This window comes from Gekko japonicus, unplaced genomic scaffold, assembly GCF_001447785.1.
Source record: "Gekko japonicus isolate JY-2015 unplaced genomic scaffold, Gekko_japonicus_V1.1 scaffold35, whole genome shotgun sequence".
NCBI lineage: Eukaryota > Metazoa > Chordata > Lepidosauria > Squamata > Gekkonidae > Gekko > Gekko japonicus.
In genome coordinates, this window is record NW_015176453.1 from 917,928 (window position 1) to 933,590 (window position 15,663).

A 15,663-nucleotide genomic window follows, 5' to 3' on the forward strand; every position below is an offset into this window, starting at 1 on the left:
AAAAGATAAACAAGAAAACGTATACAGCAGTATAGAATTGTCTTCTCTTGCAGAAGCCCATATTGGATATCTTTCATGAAACATGCTTACTTTTAATTTTAAGCTGCCATCCATCCTAAACGGGTCTGGCAGTTCTGTATACTTATTTATAAATAAATGTATTTCGGATGGAGTCATCAGACTACCTGAGAGATGCTGATTGTATAAGAGTTGGATCCAAAGTTCCTGTTGCACTGACAGTGGAATTAATATAATTATCATATGGCTTTGTGTGTAGTATAGCCAGGAGATCCTAAGATTGTCTAGCAGCCAGGCGTTCTAGCTCTTTTAGCTTTATGCGCCACTAGGCAGCAAGCTAGACTTGTTTTTTAGGCAAGAGACATTTCAGAGGTGGTTTGCCATTACCTGCCCCTGCATCATTACCGCGTCACGACCCTGGTATTCCTTGGAGGTCACCCTTCCAAATACTAGCCAAGGCCGACCCTGCTTAGCTTCCGAAATGAGATTGGGCTAGCCTGGGCTATCCAGGACAGGGCAGTGAAGATTCCCTCTGACATGGAGAGCCTTCCTCCCATGTAAGGCTCCTGCCTTACTTCATCCCTCACCCATTTTACCATGGTAAAGAGTGGATGGCTGAGCCAAGAAATCCTGTCGTTCTTTAAACACAGAATTTCTCCTGATCCTAAATACTTAGGGATCTCAAAAAATGAATAGCAGAGATAAGGCAGAATCCTAGCCCAAGACCCAGAGTACAAAACCGAATCCAGGAGGTGTCCTGAAGTCATATTAGTATATATACTGTAGTTAAAAATGAGAGTGAATCTCCAGTAACTTCTATTATGTTTCAGTGGCAGCAAACAAACCTAACCCCCAGAATTCCATGGAGCACCGGATCAGCTTCAAGGTGTTGTTTTTGACCTTTAAGGCCCTTTGTGGTCAGGGACCTTCAGGACCGCCTCTCTCAGTACACCTCTAGAAGAGAATTACGCCTGGGAAGCAAGAACCTCCTGGTGGTCCCTGGCCCGAGAGGGATCCGGCTGTCCTCAACCCGAGCCAGGGCTTTTTTGGCCCTGGCCCCAACTGGTGGAACTCTCTGCCCTGCCCTGTGAGATTTGTTACCTTTCTGCAGGACGTGTAAGGCAGAGGTGTTCCGCCAGGCATTCAGCTGAGGACAGCACTGGTTCAGCATGTAATCTGGCACTCTCATACCCTCCAATCTCCACAAGCCTACCCCCCTAGCGGGGGTCAAGGAAAATATGAAAACTGAAATTATTACCATCTTGGAACGATTCAACCACCATCTTGGAATGATTTAATCATATTATCGGTGTAGCAGGGGTCATTGGGGGGGGACGCAGGGGGACGCCATCCCCCCGGGTGAGATGCGGGAGGGCGGGGCCTGGAGCTCCCTGCTGGTGCCCGCTGGAGGTCGCCACTGGCTGTGGGGAGGACCCACTTCCGGTGATGTCAGGGGGTGTGGCATATGCTAATGAGTTATGCTAATGAGTCCCCCTAGCTCTTTTTCTACGAAATGACCCCTGCGGTGTAGTATGAATTGTGCGAGGAGCTGCGGTGGCTCAAGTGGTTAAGACGCTGAACTGCAGGCTGTGGAAGGTCAGTAGTTCAGCAGTTCGAGACCCAGGTGCCGCATGATGGAGTGAGCTCCCGTCTCTAGTTCCAGCTCCTACCAACCTAGCAGTTCGAAAGCAAGAAATTGCAAGTAGATAAATAGGTACCACTTCGGTGGGAAGGCAACAGCGTTCCGTGCACCTTGGTGTTTAGTCATGCCGGCCACATGACCACGGAAACGTCTTCGGACAGCGCTGGCTCTTCAGCTTTGAAACGGAGATGAGCACCGCAACCCTAGAGTCAGATTCTACTGGCTTTCGAGCAAGGGAACCTTTACCTTTACCTTTATGTATTGTACATTTATTGTTGGTTTTTAACTTTTAATTATCTATTGTATACCTTTTCTGTTGTTAGCCACCCTGAGCCCTGATTGCAGGAAAGGGTGGCCTAAAAATCTGATTCACTAGATAAATAAAACAAATAATCAGTCCCCTTGAATTTGTGGTAAATTCCATAGAAACCCCAGAGGTTGATGCCGGTAGAACTCACTTCAACACTGAGGTTGCCAGCTCTGGTTTAGGGAAATCCTGGAGATTGAGGAGCAGAGTTGGAGAGGGAAGGGAGATCAACAATGAAGTGCTGCCGTAGAGTCCATCCTCCGACACTGCCATTTCCTCCAGGGGACCTGATCTGTCTAGTCTGTTATAAAACCTGCTCGGTACTATAGACTTTTGCAAATGCTGGTGCTAGTGTGGCAAGGTTAAGAGCGGTGGCCTCTAATCTGGAGAACTGGGTTTGATTCCCCATTCCTCGGCGTGAAGCCTGCTATGAGTCACAGAACTCTCAGCCCCACTTACCTCCAAGGTGCATGTTGTGGGGAGAGGAAGGGAAGGCAATTGCAAGCCGCTTTCAGACTCCTCAGGATAGAGCAAAGCAGAGTATAAAAACCAGTTGCTCCTCCTCCTCCCCCACTGCTTCCATTCTAAGGGTATATGGGGGCCCGATAAATAAATAAATAGGCGTTGGGTGGGTTGCAGGCTGTACAGAGTCCCTGTACAATCCTATTACATGCATGTTCAGAAGCATTCAGGGTTTTTATGCAGGTTGTGTTTCACAGTGGACCCTATTGATTGCATGTATGCACACATGTACATTAAGCACATGGTAACTTCTTGGGTGTGCCAGATATAGCATAATTCATGCTATATGGGCCACAGTCTATGCAGAGGCCTGCAGGCCTTGGCACATTCTAGTGCTGTACAGCATTTCCTGGAGAATTCTGGCACTACTGCCAGACCTGAATAAAATTCAACAACAGTGCCTTCCTAAGCAGAGTTAAACCATTCTAAAACCCATTGACTTTAATGGACTTCGGAACGTTTAATTGTGTTTCTGCTCCATTGAATCACATGGAACTTACTTCAGAGTAGATCTGTGTAGGATCTCCTCCCAGTCACCTAAATTCCGTGTGTGGTTGCACACAAACAACCTCCACTCCCCCCTCAGGTCTGCCAGTTCCATTGTATGTGAAATTTGGCAGCATTTCATCATATCACAGCTTTGAGTGAATGTATGCTGTTGATTAGAGAGCCAGAATGGTGTAATGGTTAGTGTGCTGGAGCAGAACCTGGGAGACCCAGTTTCAAATCCCGATTCCGCTATGAAGTTCACTGGGTGATCTTGGGGCACTCACTCTGTCTCAGACTATCCCCTCACAGGGTTGTTCTGAGGATAAAATAAGGGCAGGAAGAACCATGTGCCATACATGATGCCCTGGTAGGTTTGCCAGTTGCCCGCCTATGGCAGGCAAGCTGCCACCCATGTACTTTATGCCCCATGCTTGTCCTGTGGAGCAGTGGGAGAAAAAAATGGGAGGGAGAGAGATCATAACATCTGCGACACTCTAGGAATTGCCCCAATGTCTGTGGTCTTTACCATAGATATTGGGGGAGATTCCTAGAGCATCATGGATGCTGTGATGTCACTTCTGAGCAACACTTCCCTTCCCTCGGCTTTGCCCCAAATGTTCCCAGATGTAGGTAGCTCAAGGCTGGCAACCCTGTTTCCTGAGTACTTTAGATGAAAGGTGAGATAAAAATGTACTAGATGGATTAAATTCTGCACTAAATGCCAAATTATGTACTGGAGGAAGCAAGCATAGAACAGACAGCCCTTAGCATATGAATTTTATCTATGTGAAAGAGAGAGGTAAGAACAAATAAATCTCTGCAACAAGACAACTTTCAAGACTATTTAAGAATTATCTGTTATTCCTAGGAAGTTAAAGGCCGAAGTGCTGTTGTACTGTAATCTGCTTTTATTAATTGCTGATGAAATTATATTAAGGTATCAGGTGTTGACCTCTTTGTTTTGTACAACTTTTTTTTCCCCATTCCATCAACCTGGCCTCCTTGCAGAATCATTAACCTTGAGTCCTCTGCGAGAATGTCTGCTTGTGTTTCTTATTTGCCTCCTCCATGTACAAAGGCACCCTTTAAAAAAGAAAGAAAAAAGAAACTGGAGCAAGCTACCTGGGTCACAAGAAAGTGTACTCATCAATTAAAAGTGTGACAGTGTTTTCCGTTGGATGAACTAATATGTCAAGGAGATGGGCAGGACCTCATGTTTGTGCTTTTGACAAATCAGCAAATGTTTAATCTCTAGATGTGTAGCTTCTCATAAATAATGCAGTAGTCAGTGAGCCAAAACTCGGCTGTGCCAGAAGGAAGCGTCTGTCTCCCTGCTACCAAGCCTAGAAATAGGCAAAAATGAAACAAAATACTCCTTTTGGTTAAGAATATGTCTGGTTAAGAATATGGCTTCTCTCCCTTGATGTGAATGCCGCATCAGAGGGACTGAGATCCCCCCCCCCCACTCCCACACACAAATCATGAAGCTATAGAGAAGGGATGTAGCTAAGTGTCAGAACACGTGTTCGGCACTAAGAAGATCTCAGGTTCAATTCCAGGCATCTGTATTTGTCAAAGGTAGTAGGGCTGAGAGAAAGCCATCTGCTTGGAAAGCTGTCATCAGTCAGAGCAGACAGTTGTGGGCTAGATGGTCTGCATCACTAGGAAGCAGGTTTATATGTTCATTTGAATTGTAAAAGCTGGATTGCATTGGATGTTTTCAGGTAATAATCTTCTGTGGCTTTCCAGATTCTATACGAACGTATCTGCTTATGTAAGAAGTTCAGATGATACAATCATGCAGACTAGGAGCCCAGCTTCAAAGCTGTATGTGCATGGGAAATCCATGTGGTGCCCTGTTCATACAAATTGGGGACCATGTGTGTTAGCAGAATTATGGCAAGCACATGCTTAGAGATTTTCAGGAGGAGCTGCAGAAGGCCTATCCATTTGCCAGGGCTTTTGAGGGAGTTTGAGTGGCAGGCATCTTTTAAGGGAGGGAGAGGGGAGAGATTTGGGGCTTTATAGTTTATCGCTGATTTCAGGTGTGGATGTTTTAGCTATTATTGTAAGCTTCCTTGGACCAAGAGGAAAGGTGGGATATAAATGTTTTAATAAATAAATAAATGCTGCTGTTGGTGGGATCCCTGTACATGTGATTGTAATGTCTGAAAAGAACTAGTGGTTTCTGAGGAAGGAAGCCAACAAAAAAGTGTCAAGATATGACGAGAATTTAAATTGAAGCATAGCTCAGAATATTATAACAAGATGGGGGAGGGAGTGCCTAAAGATATGAATGCAGAGTATGTTTTTACTCACTAGTGAGTAACCATAGCCAGCACTCATTGACCCATTGGGAAGAAGAAGAAGAGTTGGTTTTTATACCCCATTTTTCACTACCTGAATGAGTCTCGAAGCAGCTTACAATCACCTTCCCTTCCTTTCCCCACAAGAAGCACTGTGAGGTAGGTCGGAGAGAGCTGTAACTAACCCTCACCCAGCTTCATGTAGCGGAATGGGGAATCAAACCTGGTTCTCCAGATTAGAGTCTGCCACTCTTAACCACTACACCAAGCTGGGGGCCAGTGATGAGTAGTGGTTAAAGTGCTGGATTAGGATCTGTGAGACCCAAGTTCAAATCCCCACTCTGCCATGGAAGCTTGTTGTGTAATCTTGGGCCAGTCACACACGCTCAGCCTAACTTACCTCATACTGAAGATAAAATGGAAGAGAGGAGGATGATGTAGGCCACATTGGGTCCCCATTGGGGAAACGATGGGGTATAAATTAAATAAATAAATCCAAGATTGCCTAAGCCATTGTCCACAAAGTGGCCAGCTAAAATGTCCTTATCAGGGCATATAAAGTTGTAGCATATGGCAAATGGACATTTTAAAATTAAAAATACCTTTGTTTTTTTACAAGCAAAATTGCAAATGGGTGGACTGGGTCTATGGTTTGGTGGCAGGGTATCTGTTTTGCATATGGAAAGTCCTGTGTTCAGTTCCTGGCAAGATTAAAAGGATCAGTTAGCAAATGATGTGAAAGCCCTCTGCCTAAAACCCTGAGGAGCCATGGCTTGTCAGAGTAGACAGTACTGACTTTGGCAGACCAGTATTCTTACCCAATTGTTAAAATACATCCAGTCCAATGAGAGAAGTGCAAACTAGTGTACCTGTACTACCTGAGCACATATCTATTGGTTTTTGCTATCTGAGAGGTAAGAAAAGATCTTGGAAGATCACAGTCTGCATTATGGGGTTTCCTAGCAGCCCTATTCCTGCCAACCTAGCAGTTCGAAAGCAAGAAATTGCAAGTAGATAAATAGGTACCACTTCGGTGGGAAGGTAACAGCGTTCCGTGCACCTCGGTGTTTAGTCATGCCGGCCACATGACCACGGAAACGTCTTCGGACAGCGCTGGCTCTTTGGCTTTGAAACAGAGATGAGCACTGCAACCCTAGAGTCAGATTCGACTGGCTTTCGAGCAAGGGAACCTTTACCTTTACCTTAGCAGCCCTATACAACTAGACATTTTTTAAAAGTAAGGAGCAGCTATGAGGAGGCAAAGAATGGGGTGGTAGGAACAGTAGGTGGGAGGAGAAGCCACAGCAGCAGGAGGATGGAGGAGAAGGAGGTAGCGATGGGACGAGAAGGAAGGAAAGGTGGCAACAGGAGAGTTGTGGTGAGTAAGAGGAGAGGATGTGGGGGGCAATATGGGGGATAGGATTTCCCCTCTCCACAAGTCCTCATACATCCTCATACGCTATATCTAATAGCGATGTGTAGTCCCCCATCTGTGGATATCTAAATCTGCACATCAGTGCCACACCAACACTAAATAGATTTTCCTGCAAATCTGAGGACACCCCCCAGGCTTGCAGAAAACTCTGAAATCTTTTAAAAAATACATTAGGTATTTAAATTCTCCCCAGAATAAAAGTTTTGTCTGTGCATGCATAGACGACGCACTTACCTTTCTTCTTCAGAGCTGATGGCAGCAGACTACAGGAGCTGCTTCAGGCCCTCCCATGACAGTGGGTGAAGCTGGGAGTTGCTCCAGGCCCTGCCACAGGGGATGCTGGGAGCTGCTTCAGGCTTGACTGTAGCGACAGCAGATTCCAGGAGCTGTTCCAGGAGAGCAGCTAGGCTCAAAAGTTGGTGGTGGGGCCTGGAGTTGCGCCATGCTTGATGATGGGGTGGGTGGGATTTAGGGTTGCCAAGTCAAAAAAGCTACTTACCAGGGGACTCCTGGTCTGCGGCTGGAGTGTGCACGTGCCGCACGCACGTCACCAGGAAGTGACATTATGACGTCGGGCACACTGGGGGCGGGGCCACGACCATCCGAGGGAAAACCATAGAGTTTTCCCTCAGATGACCGTGGCCCCACCCCCAGCGTGCCCGGCGTCATAACGTCACTTCCTGGTGATGCACATGCCGGGGTGGGGTTCCCCCCGGGGTCCAATTCGCCGGCGGCAGGGAACGGGCCTCTGGGGCGGAGGTTTCCCCGCCCCCCGGGGGGGACTTGGGAAGCCTAGTGGGATTCCCCTCACATGAGTCTCACAGTCTCCCCACTTGTACTGTACATTGTCTTACATAAAAATCGTATTACAGATTCTGGATAACATTTTGCCATTTTAAAAAAATATTGAATTCATAGGAGCTTTTTATTTCATTGCTTCCCAAATTTTGTTTGTCCATTGGAAAAACTGGAGGAAAGTCTTTGGAAAAAATGGGGGTGGACTAAATTTTCCTGCACTTTTTTTCTTGGACCTTCAGACAAGATCAGGATGGCCATTTACAAAACTATTTTGAATCCCACTGTACTCAGGTGCCTTGCTTGTTTTGTTTCTGGTTTTAATACTGATTTGTGTGTGTGTGTGCTTGTAGTTTTATTCTTTCTGTTGTACTGTTTTCACTTTGTGATCTGCCTTGAGTAGGTGTCTGGAGAGACAGTGTATACGTATTCTAAATTAAGAATAAATAATGTGTCTTTAGCAATAAATTGGTTTTGATAGATAATATTCCCTTTAAACATCAAAGGAAATTAAGAATTTATTGAATTCAAGTTAGTTAATTCTGCTTACTGAACACCATTAGTTCAGGTTTAATGTTTTTGATAGCAGTCTCTTTAAATTGTACCTTTTTTGTTTGTTTGTTTCAGGCACTGGGAAGCTTTTACTTTCTCCATGAATCCTTGAAAAACATTTTCCAATTTGACTTTAAAGGTAAATATAAGCGGAAGCCACTAAATGTCAAGGCTTAAGAATGCTTGGCTGTCGTCTTGTTGGCATCACCACATCTAGTTTCTTCAGAACCCTTTTGCCTGTTACACAGACTGTACTTATGGAGCCACTACTAATCGAAGCTATCTGTTGGATCTTAGATGTAAACCTAAAAATGTGATGTGTGAAAAGTCTCAAAGGGTCAGATTACACATGGTGTTGTACATATATGAAGCTGCCTTGTACCGACTCAGTCAGTATTGGTCTACTCAGATTGTCAGCACCTCTCCAGGATCTCATATCACCTACTGCCTGACCTTTTTGATAGGAGATTCCAGGGATTAAACCTGGGACATTCTGCATGCCAAGCAGATACTCTACCACTGAGCAACACTGGAGTGTCATATTCAATACCCTTGACGAGTTTTATGGCAGCTGCAAAAGGGGAAGTATAAATTGGGGATATGGTACTTGGGAAAAGTGGCAAGGACATAAATGCACCGCTAATAAAAAATCCACCCACTTTTAGCCCCAGTGTGTGGGGAGAATAAATGGAGCTTGGGTACCTCTCTTATCCCTATTGTTAAAGAGTGCAAAAAAATCGAAGAAAGCAAATGCTGTGGACACTAGAACATGTATTAAAGCTGGTTACAATGATGGCAATGGTATGGATCCAACAGAAGATTTCCATGGACAATTTTTGCTGATTTCTCTCTCCCATTGCAGACCTCTATTCCTGGGGGTCTGTCCCCCAGTGTAGAGTGGATGTACATTCTGGGCTGGAGGGGGAGGCAAGGAAATTGCACTCCAGGGATGAAAATCTCTTCTGTTTGCAGAAATTACCAGTGGACCCAAGACACTGTTCAGAATAGGTTAAGAAAGATTCAGCATTCCAAGCCAACTTTGTGCATTACTGTATTATATAATTCAAACTTTGGCTATAATCACACTTGCTGCATATAAAAGGAAGGATTCTAATAAAGGCCAGATTTCATTTTTCTTACTTTTTCGATATACTTTGCCTATATAACCACATATTCTCGAGTTAATTAGAAGGTTTACAGTATGCTTTTTACAGTGTATAAAAGAAGTTAGATTGTGTTAAAAGTCCTCTCTCTTTTTTAGTTGTGAGAGACATCTGTACAAATTCCAATACAAAATTTTATAAGCTTCATTTAGCTTATTGAGACAGGTCACATTATTCTCCATCTTTGCGCTGCATTTATATGAAACATCATTGAAACGGTGTGTGAACTAATTGTCTCCATTGTTCACTTTCATTATTCTTGTTCTCACCCAAGATAGATTGCCCCCTTTCTTGTAATTGAGGGTATGGAGGTCTTACTTTAGTGAAGGATTTGAATAGCAGTTTTCTGAGTATTGCATTTCATGGTTTAACTACCATAAATCCTTCTAAGTCATCATTTTTGGATGTTCAAGTAAAACCTAAGTCTTAATGTCAAATACTCATCATAGTACATTTTATTCCTTAAAGAGACCAATGTAAATTGCAGCACTGATATGGCAACCTTTAATGAGCAATTAACTTGTCTGTCTACCTGGATGCTGAGCAATAATATGCTTATTCTTAATCAAGTGGATTGTGGATGTACAATATATGTACTCAGGTTTAGTGCTATGTCTACATTTTGCACCCAATGGCCTTCAAGCCAAATTCAACCTTCACCCTACCACATGCAAAAAGACCAGGTTGGCAAATAAAGTTTGAAGGGCACACTTGTAGTTTAATAATTTTAAAAATTCTCACTTTTTAACTTGTTTAATCTCGAGCTCACACAAATTCTAAACCAGAACAATGAACACCCCATATATTTCATTTTTAAAAAAAAAAATATCCTGAGGCAGCTTCTGGATTTATGATAGAAATACTAGCAATTTTACAATTAAAAAAAATGAAAACAGCAGAAAATAGGAGTACAGTAAAACAATCTATCAGGAGTCATAAAATCCAAACCAAATATATGCAGCATCAAAACCTTTTTTTAAAAGCCATTTCCTCAAAGCTGGTAGCAACCAGAAAGCTAATAAAAGGAGAGTGGGTAAAGAGATGGGGGGGGAACCAATTGGGGGCAATCCTGAGCAGGTCTATTCAGAGTAAGTTCCATATTGTCCCCAGGGGCTTACTCCCAAGAAAGTGTCCTTAGGACTGAAGCCAGAAAGTCTGTGAGAAAAATATTCTGCCTAGTACCTGAAAATCAAAACTGAACAGATTTGGTAGCAGATAAACAGTTGCAAGGAGAAAGTTCCAGAACGGGGGTACTACTACAGAAAATACTTCAGAAAGTTATTCCTTCTGCCCTCATACCAAGTTTGAAGCTGAGAAAAGGAGACAAGTAAGGGACCACACTACATTAAGCTAAGCTTAGTGAAGTAATGAAGAAACCTTAAAGCAACCACCTTCATGGGCTTCATTTTTCAGAAAAGCCATTGGCACATATTTCTTACGCTCCACCAGAAAAAGAACACACATTTTGGTAAGAAGAGAGGGCATCATGAATAGGCAATGGAAGAAGGTAGGGTTGCCAGCTCTGGTTTGGGAAATACCTGAATATTTTGGGGGTGAAGTCTGAGGAGAACGGTGTTTGGGGAGGGGAGGGAGTTCAATGAGGTATAATGCCATAGAGTCTATCTTCCAAAGTGAACATTTTCTCGAGGTGAAGTGATCTCTGTTGCCTGGAGATCAGTTGTAATCTTCATCCACCACCTGGAGGTTGGCAGCCCTAAGGAAGAAGTAGTGCCAGAGAACTTGAGACAGACAGGGAGTTAAAACCTAATGGATCTATGGAGGTGTCCAATTAAAAGGAGGAGTATGCCCTCCTTACCTGGGTTCCATCTCTATTTATACCCAAGTATTCTACATTTTGTGGTGCCTCAGGCTGAGTCATGGGCAGGGCAGAGTAAACGTGCTATAAATCAGTGTGATAATCTAGCAAGATGTTGTAATACATTTTATTTATTTATTTATTTATTTATTTATTTATTTATTTTCTATCCCACCCTATCCCACGAGTGGGCTCTGGACAGCTTACAGTGTAAAACCCATAACAGTAAAAACAATAGAACCATAAAACAATAGATGGCACAATAGACAGTAACAAAAACCCATGCCTCATGTCAGGCAGAAATAGGTAACCCAGGAAACTCCACTGCCCAAATAGTATCTCCGTTTTACAGGCCGTGAACAGGGGAAGCCAGAACGGTGGAACGTCCCCTGCCTCAGCTGAAAGCCTGGCGGAACAGCTCCGTTTTACAGGCCCTATATTCTAGGTACAGTACATGTGTGCATCAGGTATGTACCATCTTTTGCATCTTAGTATAAGAATTTTGTTGTGACAGCTGTTTATCTCAAAACTGTATAAATAGAAAACAAGAATTCTTTTTCCATGGATAGTTCTCACAATGTGAGCTTCAACTACATATTTCTACTGGGCAGAACTGTTTAACTTTTGTTGTTATTAATATGCGTGTGCACAAATATAATGACAGTTACTTTACTAAAATGTTCTTCTTTCTTCCTAGCTAAGAAGTACAAAAAAGTGACGGGAAAAGAAATCTACTCCGATACTTTAGAAAGTACACCTATGCTGGAAAAAGAAAAGTTTCCACAGGATTATTTCCCTGAGGTACGTTTAGAGAAGCAGAGATTCCAGAGGCCCCCAAAGGGCTTGATTCTGGTATTATTTGCTGCATAAGTAACCAAGTTGGAGTAGTTCTTGAAATGTGGAGTTGTAAATTGCTATAATCCCTCCAGTGGATTGTCTGGGGTCCAACTTTTGCGTCTAACCATTTCTCTCAGAACTACAGTTTTCTTCACGCATGATTGCTAGTACACCCATTGTCAATCAGGTGATCCAATGCACAGTTAAATGAATTTGGCAGGAATCACACAGTGGATTAGGACCAGTGTCTTTTTGCAGCTTGAGTGTTTCCAAAGGGAATATAAAACGTTCTGGCAAAGGAAGGACAAGATCAGGGTTAATATTAGTTAATATTAAGCTGGAGGGGAGGGGAGAGTTACCAGCTCTGGGGTGGAAGATACCTGGAGACTTTGGGGGTAGATCCAGGAGGGACTGGGGGTTGAGGAAGGGAGGGACCTCAGTGGGATACCGTGCCATAGAGACCACCCTTCAAAGCAGCCATTTTCTCCACGGGAACTGATCTCTGTCAGCTGGAGATCAGTTGTAAAAGCTGGAGGTCTCCAGGCCCCACCTGGAGCCTGGCAACCCTAGGGGAGGGATTGTGGAAAGGCTGGCCAAACTGAATCTGTCCAGAAATAGGAATGGAGACAGCCATGGTCTAAAACCTAGGCAGAACCTGAGATGGGGATAGGGGAAGAGCTGAGGGCTCAGTAAGAGAACGCAGGAAATTAGTGAAGACTAGTTTGTTATGGAAGTTGTTGACCTGAAGAGAACGTTGTGATGACTGATTCAACACAGGAGGGTGAAGATGTTGCTGAGGTTATTTTGGCCCAGGTGAGACTTAGGCTGCGGTCACACACACTAAATAATCCACTTTCAACCCACTTTCAGTGCACTTTCCAAGTGGATTTTATTGTGTGAACTGGCAAAATCCAGTTGGAAAGTGCATTGAAAGTGGACCACATGAAGCTGTAAAGTAGAAGTGCACTTTTCAACTGGAAAGTCCGCGCACTTTCCAACTTTTGATGTAACCAAAATAGGGAGCTCTAAACCTTCTAGGAGTGGGAAAGAAGCCGTAAGTAGTAAGGTGACTACATGAAGCTGTAAAGTAGAAGTGGTACCTTACTACTTATGGCTTCTTTCCCACTCCTAGAAGGTTTAGCGCTCCCTATTTTGGTTACATCAAAGTAGAGTTCGGTGGCACTTTAAATATTTTTTACTTTACCATAAGCTTTTATTTTAGCAGAAGAATCCATGGATAAAGTTACTCTTTGAGTTGCCAGAAGACTCCTGTTTAGCAACAAACTAGCATGGCTAGCCTGTCTGTCCCTCAGGAGCCAGTTTGGTGTAGTGGTTAAGTGCGCGGACTCTAATCTGGGAGAACCAGGTTTGATTCCTCACTCCTCCACTTGCACCTGCTGGATGACCTTGGGCAAGCCATAGTCCTGGCACAGCTGTTCTTGAAAAAGAGCAGTTTCTGTCAGAGCTTTCTCAGCCCCTCACAGGGTATCTGTTGTGGGGAGGGGAAGGAAAAGGAGTTTGTCAGCTCCTCTGAGACTCCTTTGGGTAGTGAAGGGCAGAGTATAAATCCAATCTCCTCCTTCTCCTCTTCTTCTTCTTCTGGCTGAAGGATCTTCATTCTCCTTCGGGTAGTGAAGGGCGAGGTATAAATCCAATCTCCTCCTCCTCCTCCTCCTCCTCCTCTTCTTCTTCTTCTTCTTCATCATCATCATCAATGTCTTTGAAAAAAATGAGCCTCTACTATACTTCCAGTCATTTCAAGTAAAAAGGGTTTTTTAAACTTTGATTCTTGATTTTAAGAAAGGGTCCATGTGTCAAAGATAGAGCTTCTGCTTTACCTGAAGAAGGTCCCAGGTTCAGTCCCTGGTATCTCCAGTTAAACAAAAGGAGCAGGTACAGGTGATGTGAATGACTTCTACCTGGAACCCTGGAGGGCCGCTGCCAGTCAGAGTAGACAACACCGTCCATGATGGTAAAGCAAAAGTCTGGCTCTATCAGGCAACTTCATTTATTCACTTATTAGTCTTTTTGGGCACCGTTTTTGGCTAAAATGTATGAAGACATATAAAGACATGTAGTTAGAACAAACAAACAACAAAGTGCACAGATGAGAAAGCACAAGTTTATTTTGCTTTGCAAATTTTGGGATTAATAGTTTCTGATTAAAGTAAATTAGGCACTTGATTATTCTTCATTTAAAATAGATTTCGAGCTCAAAAAAGCACATGCCAATCTCCACATCAGCCTACTTGGCTCTGCTTAAATGTTTGTGATGAAATGAAACCAACCTCAGTAACTTGTACAAACAGTGGCACTTTTGTATGCTGAGTCAGCAGAATTTACATCTGCTTGGTTGCGTGCATTTAAACCAGATTTTTAATGTAAAATTTACATTATTTGGGGGGGAGTGGGAGGAGGGTTTGCCCTTAGTTTAAGACTGATTTCCTTTTCTTTTTATTACTGCCGCTTAAGGATGATCTAAAAGTAATTACAATGATTGAGGCATAATGCAATTCAAAATAATTACAGCCCACTGCATATAAAAGTAACAAAACTTTCTCTACTGATTTATGGGTCCTCTTGGCTGGGCATGAATCTCAAACGATGCCTTTGGGAGCAACACTCCAGATAATGTTAGGTCATTTTTAAAAAGCAGATTTGTGTAGTCTATCAGGGCTGAGTAATTTTGCCCCCCCCCCCTCGGTGAGAAATTGGTTGTTATCATAGATCACCGATACTGCTCAAAGCTCTTGTGAAAGATGAATTAATTTCACTAATGCTTTAATGCAAACCTTTCATGGGGAAGGCTGTATGGTGATAACCTTACTGCAGGCTCCCCTTTCTCAATGATGATTTATGTTGTCTTTTAGTAGATGAAACCGCCTGTATTCACAATCCGTCTGCCGGCTAAAGGAATCCTATTAACAGGAAACCTGGGGAGAGACTTAATATTGTAAAAGGTGAAAGATGTTGCACTTCTTCCTTGGGACGCTGAGTTGCCCTATTCTAAAATCAAGATAACGCAGTATTGCAGACTACAGATAATCTTGGAACTGCTTCTGTATTTGCTGTTGATTTACAGGAAGATCTCTTGCTTCTGAGAAGGATTACTGTTTGAAAGAGTGCAATCAGAAGCAATGGTAGCAGAAAACTGGGAGCTTGGAATGGCAAGCTCTGGCCTTCACTCCTCAAAGCTCATTATGAGCCAGCCAGAGCCACATGTCCAGCGATAGAGAAAGAGAGATAAGAGAGAGAGAGAGTGAGTTCAGGCCCGACTTGTAATGGCCATACCTCTACTGTCTCACTTACTGTTGAGATTGGGTGAGGATACAGATTGCAACAGTGGAGCATTCATTGCCGCAGGAACTTTCTCAGTTTTTCCCTGCTGAATTTATTTAGTCAAGAGAAATAGAAAACTAGAGTTCCCAGCAGCAATGGACTCTTCCAGGCAATGGACTGAGCTGGGATGCACTGAAAATTACAATTGTCACAGCAGTGGAGACTTGGGAGCATCCACTGAGTACCTGAAAATGTAAGAAGGATGCCTCAGCTATCAGCCCTCTTAATTGCTAGTTCCCCTCTCTCTCCCTGTTGCAAGATACGTTTGGGAAGAAAGGGGAATCTGTGATAACAGAGTGGCTGGTGAAAGCAGTGAGCCAGAGGGGAACTGTACTGGCTCATAGCCTTTCTGAACTTTTCCCAAGAGTTCCTCCAGAAAGCTTGGAAAGACAGAGCCAGTTAGGAAGTGAAGTGGTGGCAGTTTGCCCATCAGTAGTGGGAA

At 43.5% G+C, this 15,663-nt stretch overlaps 1 protein-coding gene across 2 annotated transcripts in view; it reads left to right on the top strand.

Annotated features, from left to right (window-relative positions):
- The window catches only part of INPP5A (inositol polyphosphate-5-phosphatase A), a 355,150-nt gene that overhangs the window by 192,207 nt on the left and 147,280 nt on the right, over positions 1–15,663 (top strand). For both annotated transcript variants that reach the window (XM_015426891.1, XM_015426890.1), the window contains exons 5-6: positions 8,142–8,205; positions 11,743–11,846. In XM_015426891.1, coding sequence (XP_015282377.1) covers positions 8,142–8,205; positions 11,743–11,846 — 168 coding nt within the window. The remainder of the gene's footprint in view (positions 1–8,141; positions 8,206–11,742; positions 11,847–15,663) is intronic.